This window comes from Schistocerca cancellata, chromosome 2 (assembly GCF_023864275.1).
Source record: "Schistocerca cancellata isolate TAMUIC-IGC-003103 chromosome 2, iqSchCanc2.1, whole genome shotgun sequence".
In the NCBI taxonomy this organism is placed as follows: Eukaryota; Metazoa; Arthropoda; class Insecta; order Orthoptera; family Acrididae; genus Schistocerca; species Schistocerca cancellata.
In genome coordinates, this window is record NC_064627.1 from 772462595 (window position 1) to 772475772 (window position 13178).

At 37.5% G+C, this 13178-nt stretch overlaps 1 protein-coding gene across 1 annotated transcript in view; it reads left to right on the forward strand.

Annotated features, from left to right (window-relative positions):
- LOC126158442 (protein amalgam-like) overlaps nucleotides 1-13178 on the forward strand; it is an 81488-nt gene that overhangs the window by 56954 nt on the left and 11356 nt on the right. Inside the window, exon 9 of the mRNA XM_049916443.1 lies at nucleotides 959-991. Coding sequence (XP_049772400.1) covers nucleotides 959-991 — 33 coding nt within the window. The remainder of the gene's footprint in view (nucleotides 1-958; nucleotides 992-13178) is intronic.

Sequence of the window (13178 nt, forward strand, 5' to 3'; positions counted from 1 at the left end):
CATGACAGTTTTATTATTAGAATGGATTTTCAAAGGGAAAATTGAATTTTCTTTTCAAAATTGCGATTAGAATACTTTAAAAGCTCAGATATGTATCCTTTTACTGTGCTACAGCACCATAATTGCAAACTGAATTAAATGAGTAGGGATAAAACATCTTGGGATTGACTAGCTTTTCAAATCCTCATTTAGGTTCTTTTAAATCACCAAATCAGGTTAGCATGCTTACATATATTCTTTACCTTCTTACACCTAAGATGACAGAACATAGTATATTGAGTCCACCTCAAAGCAAAAGGAAAATAAGGTAATTATTCTGGCCTTGTATTACTTTACCAAGTGAGAAATTGTCTTCAGTAACTTAGAAAGTAAGTAGAAAAATAAATTTTACAATTATTTGTATATTTATGTCACTAATATCTTTTGTTATGTGCACTGATTTTATGAGTAAATGTGATCAGCAATGTGACATCTTACATTTTATTTAGTGAAAGTGTAGTAATTTGTTGTGAAAGTAGTTTTGCCTGATGTTTATTTTTCCCTGCACTGTAAATAATGTTCTCTTCCTAAGATAGTATCACTGTGAAGAGTAGCTGAGAAAACAAATTACCTCATTGTTTTAAGTATAATTCAATGCAGCTTTTGCAATGTCAAGAACATATGTGCCACATACTTACGTTTTATGGAGTGTGTGTACTGCAGAAATTTAATGACAAGCACTAAGTCAGGCATCTGATGTGAGGCTTATTGAATAATCAGGGAATAAAACCTCTTTTGATTTTACAAAAATAAAATTTAGTAACTAATCTATGACATTTCTGTAGATAAGCACAGACCAGCAGATATAGATTACAAGAAAATGGCCGTTACAAAAGCTGCACATCTTTTTTCTGAAGAATTTGCACAAGCTTTTTCTGTTTGATTTCAGTCTTTTATGCTTTTATATTTTGTTTTTTAGCTCATGAACTTGGTGTAGCAGAACCTCGAGGAGGTATGTGAAACTACCATCATCAATTTGGGACCTTTTATTACTTCTAAGTTGACACCTCATCATGTATGAAGTTACTGTCTGAATGCTTGTTGAGTGCATTTTTTGCATTGTAATCATCATTAATCCAACCTCTTGCATACTTCCTTTTTGAAATATAGATATAATGAGTGTTTCTTCTATGAGTCATCAGGTGAGGTTTCTTTGTTGTTTCAGCTGATTTTTGCCATTTCGTTCTTGCAATGCATAGTTGGAATCTTTGATGTGAGTCCCAGTTTTGATGGAAAGCTTCAGTTTGTTTTCTGTTGCAAATAAAATTATTTTTAAATTGGAATTTTATGTGGCCATTCCACAGAGCTGTCCCAACTTGGTCCAGTGTGATATTTGTTAATCAGTACATGTTAACAGGAACAGTAGAGATCAAAGAATAATCAGTACTCCAGCAGCAACTGAGGTACTGCTGGAATACTGGTTTTCTTTTTGTTTTACTGTCTCCGTTAATACATATATCCCACTAGGCTAATTTTGGATCACTGTATTGAAAGGGGACTTCAAATTTCAATTTAAAAATCATTTTCTTTGCAATGGGAACAAATGATGCTTTCCTTCAAAGCTGGGCATCGCATGAAAGATCTGGCAAGCAGTATTTGTTTGGGCTGACTCTAGCTAAACTTCGCAAATATGAAACTGCAAATACCTGCCGGAATACCAGAGAAAATGCGCCTGCTGATTCTTAGGAGAGACGTGTGTGTGTGTGTGTGTGTGTGTGTGTGTGTGTGTGTGTGTGTTTAGTTACATGTCTTAGCATGATCATCCTCTAACTATTTGCCTTCCTCTCTGGTTTGTCTGTTGCTTTACAGTTTTTATTCTTCTTACTGACATACTTGAGCAGATACTATTTGTTCTGTTTCCACCCAACTGCTTCTTACACTGGGAAGCAGAGTACTTATTCTCCTTAATATTAAGGTTGCTTCTGGGTATAATGTTGTCTTCATGTTGTATCACCACTTTGGACAATCTGTATTGTGACTTGTTTCTTGCATTATCTGTGTCCATATGGATATGTAGTTAACTCTATGGTGTCTGCCCTTCCTATGTTCCAACAGTATCCCTAAAGTTGTAAGACTTTGGAAAATTAAAGAAACTGTTTAATTGGCTTTCCTTGGAGCCTTATAGAAAACACATGGCAGTTTCATAAAAGTTGCCTCCTCCTTATGTAACAGAAAACTGTTTTTACAAGTTATGAAATACGGACATTTATATAACAATCAGTACTCTTGTGTGTGATATATGACTTACAAAGACTCATGGTGTGCTGATCCATATTCTTCATCCATGATGATAATAGTTTGTTACTAATGTAGTTCTTCAGATATTATTTACCACTCATTGCAATAATGTGGTTAGACAAGGAATGCTGACAAATGTTGGTGACCAGATGATGCAAAGCAATCAAAATTCTATGTTTAATTGCCCAAGTTGGTTTCAGTACACCAAGACAGAATAGGTGTGCAGATGCTACTAAACATCTTCCATATGCATCATAACTTTTGGTTATTACTTTTGTATGCTTCAGATCAATTATGGAAAAGAAAAGGTTCACAGTTATGTGGCCATCAATATATTTGGCAAATTTCTTCACTACAGATCACTGAACTTACATGAAAATTATATGTGTAGTTTAAAAATTCAGGAGATAATATAACTTCTACATAATAGTAGATTATGAACCGACCAAGTAGAGGAGGCACTGGGGGAGGGGGGGGGGGGCAACATGATTATATCTGTTTATGTGATAACAGCTCATTATATCACAGTTACTTTTGTGTATAGTTCCTCATTTCATCTGACTTTTCAAGTACGGCAACACCATAGAAATGAAAAAGTGGCTGATTAATCATCATATGTTGTTTGTGAATAACTAGCACATCTATAGGATCCACAAAACAACTTTAGTCTAAAACAATCACTTTTCTGTGAGAAACTAGTTAGGGCACATTCAGAACTGCCTATCGTTTAGCCTGTTTGAATTACATAGTCACATAATTTTGATAGCAAACGGCATGTAGCACAGATATTCATACATGACATAATCTTTATACATGATCCAAATAAATCATGAAGAAGTCAGCCTATCTGATTGTTAGATAAATAAAACTCTGAGCCAGCAGTTTCATTTCCTATTGTATGATAGCAGTGATAGCATGTGCAGCCTTAGTGGGCCATTGCATACATAATCAAACATCTAACATAGGTGACTGCATCTTTGGGAGCATTATATTTTTATTGCTAAAATCTCAACACAGTTGCCATTTCAAAGCTTTTGTTGTTGTTGTGGTCTTCATTCCTGAGACTGGTTTGATGCAGCTCTCCATGCTACTCTATCATGTGCAAGCTTCTTCATTTCCCTGTACCTAATGCAAACTACATTCTTATGAATCTGCTTAGTGTATTCATCTCTTGGTCTACCTCTACGATTTTTACCCTCCACACTGCCCTCCAGTACTAAATTGGTGATCCCTTGATGCCTCAGAACATGTCCTGCCAACCGATCCCTTCTTCTAGTCAAGTTGTGCCACAAACTCCTCTTCTCCCCAATTCTTTTTCAATACCTCCTCATTAGTTATCTGATCTACCCATCTTATCTTCAGCATTCTTCTGTAGCACCACATTTCGAAAGCTTCTATTCTGTTCTTGTCCAAACTATTTATCGTCCTCATTTCACTTCCATACATGGCTACACTCCATTCAAATTCTTTCAGAAATGACTTCCTGACACTTAAATCTATACTCGATGTTAACAAATTTCTCTTCTTCAGAAACGCTTTCTTGCCATTGCCAGTCTACACTTTATATCCTCTCTACTTCGACCATCATCAGTTATTTTGCTCCCCAAATAGCAAAACTCCTTTACTACTTTAAGTGTCTTATTTCCTAATCTAATTCCCTCAGCATTACCCGACTTAATTCGACTACATTCCATTATCCTCGTTTTGGTTTTGTTGATGTTCATCTTATATCCTCCTTTCAAGACACTGTTCATTCCATTCAACTGTTCTTCCATGTCCTTTGCTGTCTCTGACAGAATTACAATGTCATCATTGAAACTCAGTTTTTATTTCTTCTCCGTGGATTTTAATACCTACTCCAAATTTTTCTTTTGTTTCCTTTACTGCTTGCTCAATATACAGATTGAATAACATGGGAGAGAGCCTACAACCCTGTCTCACTCCCTTCCCAACCACTGCTTCCCTTTCGTGCCCGTCGACTCTTATAACTGCCATCTGGTTTCTGTACAAATTGTAAATAGCCTTTCACTCCGTGTATTTTACCCCTGCCACCTTTAGAATTTGAAAGAGAGTATTCCAGTCAACATCGTCTACAAATGTTAGAAATGTAGGTTTGCCTTCCTTTAATCTATTTTCTAATCTAAGTCGTAGGGTCAGTGTTGCCTCACGTGTTCCAGCATTTCTACGGAATCCAAACTGATCTTCCCCGAGGTCGGCTTCTACCAGTTTTTCCATTCATCTGTAAAGAATTTGTGTTAGTATTTTGGAACAGTGGTTTATTAAACTGATAGTTTGGTAATTTTCACATCTGTCAACACCTGCTTCCTTTGGGATTGGAATTATTATATTCTTCTTGAAGTCTAAGGGTATTTTGCCTGTCTCATACATCTTGCTCACCAGATCGTAGAGTTTTGTCAGGACTGGCTCTCCCAAGGCTGTCAGCAGTTCTAATGGAATGTTGTCTACTCCTGGGGCCCTGTTTTGACTCAGGTCTTTCAGTGCTCTGTCAAACTCTTCACACAGTATAATATCTCCCATTTCATCTTCATCTACATCCTCTTACATTTCCACAATATTGTCCTCAAGTATATCGCCCTTGTATAGACAGTCAATATTCTCCTTCCACCTTTCTGCTTTCCCTTCTTTGGTTAGAACTGGGTTTCCATCTGAGCTCTTGATATTCATACAAGTGGTTCTCTTTTCTCCAAAGGTCTCTTTAATTTTCCTGTAGGCAGTATCTATCTTACCCCTAGTGAGATAAGCCTCTAAATCCTTACATATGTCCTCTAGCCATGCCTGCTTAGCCATTTTGCACTTCTTGTCGATCTCATTTTTTAGACGTTTGTATTCCTTTTTGCCTGTTTCATTTACTGCATTTTTGTATTTTCTCCTTTCATCAATTAAATTCAATATTTCTTCTGTTACCCAAGGATTTCTACTAGCCCTCGTCTTTTTACCTACTTGATCCTCTGCTGCCTTCACTACTTCATCCCTCAAAGCTACCCATTGTTATTCTATTGTATTTCTTTCCCCCATTCTTGTTAATTGTTCCCTTATGCTCTCCCTGAAACTCTGTACAACCTCTGGTTTAGTCAGTTTATCCAGGTCCCATCTCCTTAAATTCCCACTTTTTTACAGTTTATTCAGTTTTAATCTACAGTTCATAACCAATAGATTCCACATCTGCCCCTGGAAATGTCTTACAATTTAAAACCTGGTTCCAAAATCTCTGCCTTACCATCATATAATCTACTTGAAACCTGTCAGTATCTCTGGGCTTCTTGCATGTATACAACCTTATTTTATGATTCTTGTTCCAAGTGTTAGCTATGATTAAGTTGTGCTGTGTGCAGAATTCTACCAGGCGGCTTCCTCTTTCATTTCTTACCCTCAATCCATATTCACCTACTACGTTTGCTTCTCTCCCTTTTCCTACTATCGAATTCCAGTTACCCATGACTATTAAATTTTTGTCACGCTTCACTATCTGAATAATTTCTTTTATCTCATCATACGTTTCATCAATTTCTTCGTCATCTGCAGAGCTAGTTGGCATGTAAACTTGTACTACTGTAGTAGGCATGGGCTTTGTGTCTATCTTGGCCACAATAATGTGTTCACTATGTTTGTAGTAGCTTTCTCGCACTCTTATTTTTTTTAGTCATTATTATACCTTCTCCTGCATTACCCCTATTTGATTTTGTATTTATGGCCCTGTATTCACCTGACCAGAAGTCTTGTTCCTCCTGCCACCGAACTTCACTAATTCCCACAATATCTAACTTTAACCTATCCATTTCCCTTTTTAAATTTTCTAACCTACCTGCCCAATTAAGGGATCTGACATTCCACGGTCTGATCCGTAGAACGCCAGTTTTCTTTCTCCTGATAACTACATCCTCTTGAGTAGTCCCTGCCCGGAGATCCAAATGGGGGACTATTTTATCTCCAGAATATTTTACCTAAGAGGATGCCATCATCATTTAACCACACAGTAAAGCTGCATGCCCTCAGGAAAAATTATGGCCATAGTTTCCCCTTGCTTTTAGCTGATCATCCAGACTGTTGCCCCTGCAACTACTGAAAAGGCTGCTGCCCCTCTTCAGGAACCACATGTTTGTCTGGACCTACAGTACGGCTATCTGTATTGCTGAGGCACGCAAGCCTCGTCACTAACAGCAAGGTCCATGGTTCGTTGGGGGGAGGGGGGGGGGGGGGCGCAGGTTTAGCAAATGACAATATGCAGTGTTGTTGGCTGGCTATATGTTTCTTCAGTAATGGAGTAGCATTTACTTTTGGCATAGACGGCAATTGAGACAGCAGCAAAAACTGCAGTTATTTGCTCCCCGTTGTGCAATCCACATTCATTTTGTCATTATGTGAAGATTCTCATATTGCACTAATAATATATTCACTATAGCAAGGTAAAAAAGTCCTTGTGCTGCTTTATCTGGCTTGCGTTGAGAAAATTGTTTGCAACAGCGTAAATCTTTCATCCAAAAAAACAACTGAATTGTTCCCATTGAAAGATATAGGGTGCTGGAGATTAGCTTACAGCATTGCTTGCAAATGTGTGTAGCATCTTTCCATGTCATAAGCGTGATGTTACTACGCAGACAGGTGATAGCATATCAATCTGGGTAGATGATATTAAAATTGATGCCATCAGTTCCTCTATTTTAAAATCTCAAAGAATTGTCATTCAACTCTTGCATTTACATCTAAAGAGTCAAGCTCTTGAATTGATGAAAAATGAAAGTGACATATCAGTAGATTTTTTACTGCTTCTCTACTACTTACTATTGATAGCACATAGACTCACTTCAAAATCGTACTAGCTCACTGTAAGAAAAAAATAAAAACTAAAAACAAGTGAAGTTGTACAGTCTCTAAGTGGATCTTTGCACCACACACGATTTATCTGCAGGTGTATAACACAGTGGTTTACGTAAACAAAACTCCATATGAATTACTTAAAAAAAAGAAAAGATGTTTAAAATTTCATGATACTGTACTTTCCGTTGTTATGTATTGCCTGTAGTAATAGCCAAGAAGTACATGTCAATGTACAGAGTTGATATTTACTAAAAGTTGCAGAATAACATGAAAAGACTAACCGAATCAGAAATAACAGAAAGGATCTTTCTGCAGGCAGTGTTCAGGTAAATACAGGGGACTTAAGAATAAATTGATTTCATAAAACTGTCACTCAAACCAAGCAATAATGAGAAGAAGATTACTTTTTGACATGTGTAAATAAAGGAGATGTAAAGCCCAGTGGCTTTAATAAATACTGGCATGAGATTGTTTTCCTCTAAGCAGCATTATTTGTAATTACTTTTCAGTATTTCCTCTCTTTGAAGGAAAAGATTTCTTGTTTTTATTCTGTGTGTGTGTGTGTGTGTGTGTGTGTGTGTGTGTGTGTGTGTGTGTGTGTCTGAGAGAGAGAGAAAGAGAGAGAGAGAGAAGTTCCTTGCGTTCAACTGTTAGTGTGAAATAGAATCCTAATCGATACTTCACTTTCTGGAACTACAGGTGGGTAATAGAAATCTATAAAATGCATGCAGTGAAAATTATTGTTTGCTTTAGGATGGATGTGTGAGGAAGCAAGTGCATTGATATGAGGTGGAAAATTTAGTCCTGCATTTGGTTTTAATTTCATCTTTGATTTGGTCACTAGTTCAGAGTTCATCAGACGATCCATTGAAGACTAGGCAGAAATTTGGAACACCTTTTTAATTATTGTGTCAAGATAGTGTAAACAATAAAACTGTATTAAGGAAAGATATAAACTGAATGTTTCGTTATTGCTTTTATGGAAACCAAAGAATATGCATTTTGATCAGTTACTCTTGTAACCTCTGCGTATTTCAGTCTCATTCACTTATCACCTACAAACAGTATTTGTGGCCATGTTATAAAATGTAATTCTTCTAGAGTTATGCAAATTAACAGAAAAAAGTATTTTACTTGAAATGTTTGAAGAGAATAAATTGTTTCTAAAAACTTGTCATGCATATTGTTTCATCCCATTACCGAATATAGAATCCATCTTTTTAAATAAACTGAAGCCTGGCCAGTTTCCTGTATTCATTTCAGTAACACTATGAAGCTTTTGCACTAATAAGATACATGTTTTTCCTGGTGTCCTGTTGCTGTGTGCTTTATAGAATATTGATTCTGAAGTGTATGTTTTGCATGTAAAATGGTTTGTATGTATTTAATAATCTAGAGACTACCTTGAGAACTACGAAAACTGATTTGGTAGCAATAGCATGCGGTGCTGTACCTTTAGCACTTTCAGTTATTATATTAATATCTTTAGCTGATCATTTAATGCATGTTAGCTGTAATGCCATTAATACGAATGTAGCAAGAAACTAACACTTAATACAATAGCAAAATAGGTAATGGAAAAATTAATTTTGTTATGATGTGATTTTTAGAGTCATACAGACTCTTTAAAAGCATGTTGTGTAATACGTTCAAGTTACTTAGTGCACTTTCCTTTATAATTCTTTTGCTGTTGTGATATTTCAAAGAAAGTTAAATTGAGTATGACCAGAAAACATTACAAGAGTCAATGCAATAAAAGAGATTCAATGTAAAATGAGCTCAAAAATGTGAAGGCAGTTAACATTAATAGTTATGTTGTTGTTTGCAAAATCTTCATATGTCTGCTATTTCGTGTAACAGTTCATAGCTCATATATTCAGGGTGATATCAGTTAGCTGTTTAAATTACTATAGTAAGTCACAGACCATGTTTAAGTAATGAGTAATAATAAGGAAGAGCAATAGGGATGACCCTGGAGCAGTATTGATAAACACAATAGATATATTTATATACATCAAAAGTTGCATCTTTAGTGTTTGGATTTTTCAAAAATTCCTTCACAAGGAAAAAGTGGTACTGTATGAAAGTAATACTTTGTATCTCATCTGAATTATCCATTTTTCCTTTCCCCTGTAGAAAACAAACTTTCATACATGTTTTGCAATTTGTGTATCTGTCAGTGCTACTCCAATTGTTTCTGTTTGGCAGCTAGTAAGTAGTCTTTTTTATCAGATTTTGATAGTATTAATTTCTGCTTTTCATTCTGATTTGAAATGTCTTACATTATGTCTAGGGTTTATACATATTTTTAACATGTGTAATTACACTAATTAAATTAGGCACTTCATTTCCCCAATGTTGATGGTGTCTCATATTGGCAAGTGGAACATTTATGCATCAGCATTCAATAGCTATCAGAAGGGTGGAAGATAAGAATGCATATACTCTGCAGCACACATGTTACTCCATAGTACCTGATATGTGCTCAGTAACACTGAGATCAGTGGTCTTTGTTTCTATCAAGCATTTATCAAACAACTGTGATAAAATTTGAATGGAAAAATGGCTGGTGCCCCCGCTTTATGAACAAGCAGTGTGTACACAAACAGATGCGTCAATGTGACCTTCAGTATATTAAAATCACCTGTGATGGATGATGATTGAATTTTATACCAGACCAATATCAGTACCATCCTTCAGGCAAGAGATATTCATTTGCTTTTTGATGCCCTTGTACCACCTTGTGTACCAGATGCGTCAATGTGACATTCAGTATATTAACATCACTGTGAGGGATGACAGTTGAATTTCATACCAGACCAGGATCAGTACTGTCCTTCAAGCAAGGAATTCATTTGCTTTTTGATGCTCTCTTACCACCATTTACCATAACTCAGCAAGCCAATGGACATTTACCCAAACTCTTAGCACATGCTGTGGAGTTAGCAGTAATACTGCTGGCTTCTGTAACCCCTACCAAGGAGGTGGTTCTGAATAGTACGAAAAGTGGGTACTGCTTTAACGCTTATTTGTTGACTCTTAGAATTGATTTGCATCCATTTATGGCCTCGGCCATCCATGATTTGTTGACTATGAGGATTTATATTGTCAACTCTATTTTTGTTCAGATGGAGCCACTCCCAGTATATCCTCAATATGCTGGGCTGGCTGCAAAAATTCAGCTACCTACGCAGTATCAAAGATGTAGTACTTCATGCATCAGTTGTGTAGATGGAAAATTGTCGTGGTGGGTTAGGAATGGGGTGTAAGTGTATTAGAAAAGATTATGCCAGGGCAGAACATTTTGATGCATGCAGGTTATGGGACTATCAGGAGGAACATGAAGAGAAAAAACTGGACAAGTGCTGAGACCTCATGTCTTGCATTTCTTTGCAGTAAAACTCTGATAAATTCATTGTCACGTTCCACACTAAGTGATGCTATTCACTGAGGCAATGGTGTCAGTTCAGCAGGACAGTTCTCCATCTAATTGAATTGTCTATGAATATAAAGCATTAAAATATTGAAATTGTTCTGGATTTTATATAGTATATAACTTAAAAAGCCTGCCTTTAGGAACTATGGTCTGGTTTATTTTATTTGTACATCTCCTACAGTTTAAAATATCCCTTAAATATTTATCACTGTTACTGCCAAAGTGGACAGGCATCTGGAAAAGAAAAGTCTTTCTTTATGGCTAACACACACACACACACACACACACAGTGAGAGAGAGAGAGAGAGAGAAATTGTTGTCTCCTGACATAACTGCGAGCAGTAGTCTTGGCTGGGTTGTTAGTTGGGGAGAAAAGTAATTGTTGTGGTGGTGGGGTAGGAAGGGAATGTAAGTGTGTTAGAAAAGATCATGCCAGGGCAGAACATTTGAGTAGGACTCGTGCTCTGAGGGTTTCATGCAAACTTATTATCTACATAGATAATAATAATTTGGAAGCCTTTCTATTGGACACCATTTCAGTGACTTGCATGTCCCTAACCTACCCCAGTTATCCAACTGGGGAAAGGGGACCTACAGTTGAATGTGGACTCCAAACCATGCAATGTTTCTGGCCACTCCTCACATTGTTGGGAGGTGAAGGCTGGTTTAAAATGAAGACTGAAAAATCAGTGGTCCGGCCGAGTTTCAATCCAGCAATCTCTCAGTTTTTAGGCAACATGGGCCACCAGGCCCAACATGGGTATACATAGTTCATGTGTAGGTTTTGATGAGTGAGTTTGTGAGTATTAAAACCTGTGATAACAGGATGGTCCATTGATTGTGACCGGGCCAAATATCTCACGAAATAAGCATCAAATGCTTACCAAGACCGAAACTTGTCTGGCGTGAAGGGGGAAGCCAGATGGCGCTATGGTTGGCCCACTAAATGGTGCTGCCATGGGTCAAACGGAAATCAACTGCGTTTTTTTAAATAGGAACCCCCATTTTTTATTACAAATTCGTGTAGTACGTGAAGGAATATGAATGTTTTAGTTGGACCACTTTTTTCGCTTCATGATAGATGGCACTGTAATAGTCACAAACATATGGCTCATAATTTTAGATGAACAGTTGATAACAGACAGGTTTTTTTAAATTAAAATACAGAACATAGGTACATTTTATTTCGGTTGTTCCAATGTCATACATGTACCTTTGTGAACTTATCATTTCTGAGAACATTTTGATCACAATAGCCATACATCAATACGATATCAACCTTTTCCGCAATTGGTAAATGGTACATTTTAACACGGGTAATGTATCACGAAGCAAACACCGTCCGCACTGGCAGAATGTGATACCACGTACTTATACATTTGTGATTATCACAGCGCCATCTGTCACAAAGCGAATAAAGTGGTCCAACTAAAACATTCATATTTCTTTATGTACTAGATGAATATGTAATAAAAAATGGGTCTTCCTATTTTAAAAAAATGCAGTTGATATCCGTTTGACCTATGGCAGCGCCATCTAACGGGCCAACCATAGTGCCATCTGGTTTCCCCCTTCAAGCTAAACGAGTTTCGTTCTTTGTAGTTTTTTTGTTTGATGTTTATTTTGTGAGATATTTGGCCCAGTCACTATCAATGGACCACCCTGTTCATGGCCATATTTTCTGATTGCATTGAATTTGAAGCTTAAATAATTTACATCCTAGGGATCGTAGACCTCAGTACTTGAGGTAAAGCTCAATTTGTTACTTCGTGAGAAAAGAGGTCCTCACAGATGGTCAAACATTCAGACAACAAAGTGATCCTATAATGGTTTCGTTTCCACTGAATGAGGTGTGGAACTGCAAAAAGGGGAAGCTGGAGGAAACCAAGTAGGAGAATGAGGCAGAGTGATTAGAATGGGTGGGCTGAGTGTATTAACACTTAGTAATGTATTTGGGGGGGGGGGGGGGCAGCAAAACTTGAGACACTGCCATTTGTGAAAGGTGCAACACCGAGAAGGAATTACCCAAATAGTGCCACATTTGGTGGAAGTGGCGACAGGTGTGCAAGCAATACGTGATACGTTTTATAGCAAGATGAGGTACATGTAGGCCAGGCAGAGCCATCTCGTGTTTGTCCAATAGGGTCAGTGTTGTGCCTAGTGTGGTCAGTGCAGAGCTGTCACACAAGGTGGAAACAATACAGTGAGTGCTGGTATGCCTTGTTGATGTCAAAGGGAGCCTAACAGGGCAGAATTGTCAGTCTCCGGGAAATGGGGTTGTCATACCATGACATTTTGGCTCACACAGGTCATGCTGCTATGACAGCGATGTGTGTGTGGAAGCAGTGAAGAGAGGAAGGTAGTACACAGTGACAAGTGGGAACTGGACCATGGAACATGACCACAGCACGGGATGACCGTCATCTTGTCCGCATGGCCATTACGGACCGTACAGCATCATCCACAATGTTGGCTCATCACTGGAGCACAGCAACAGGTGTGAACTAGTCTGCATCAACAGTTCGTCACCATCTGCTGCAGGTTGGACTGGTTGAATGCATGCCATTACATCGGCTTCCATTGTCCAAAAATGACAAGCTCCTCCAACTGCAATTGGCACGTGAACACA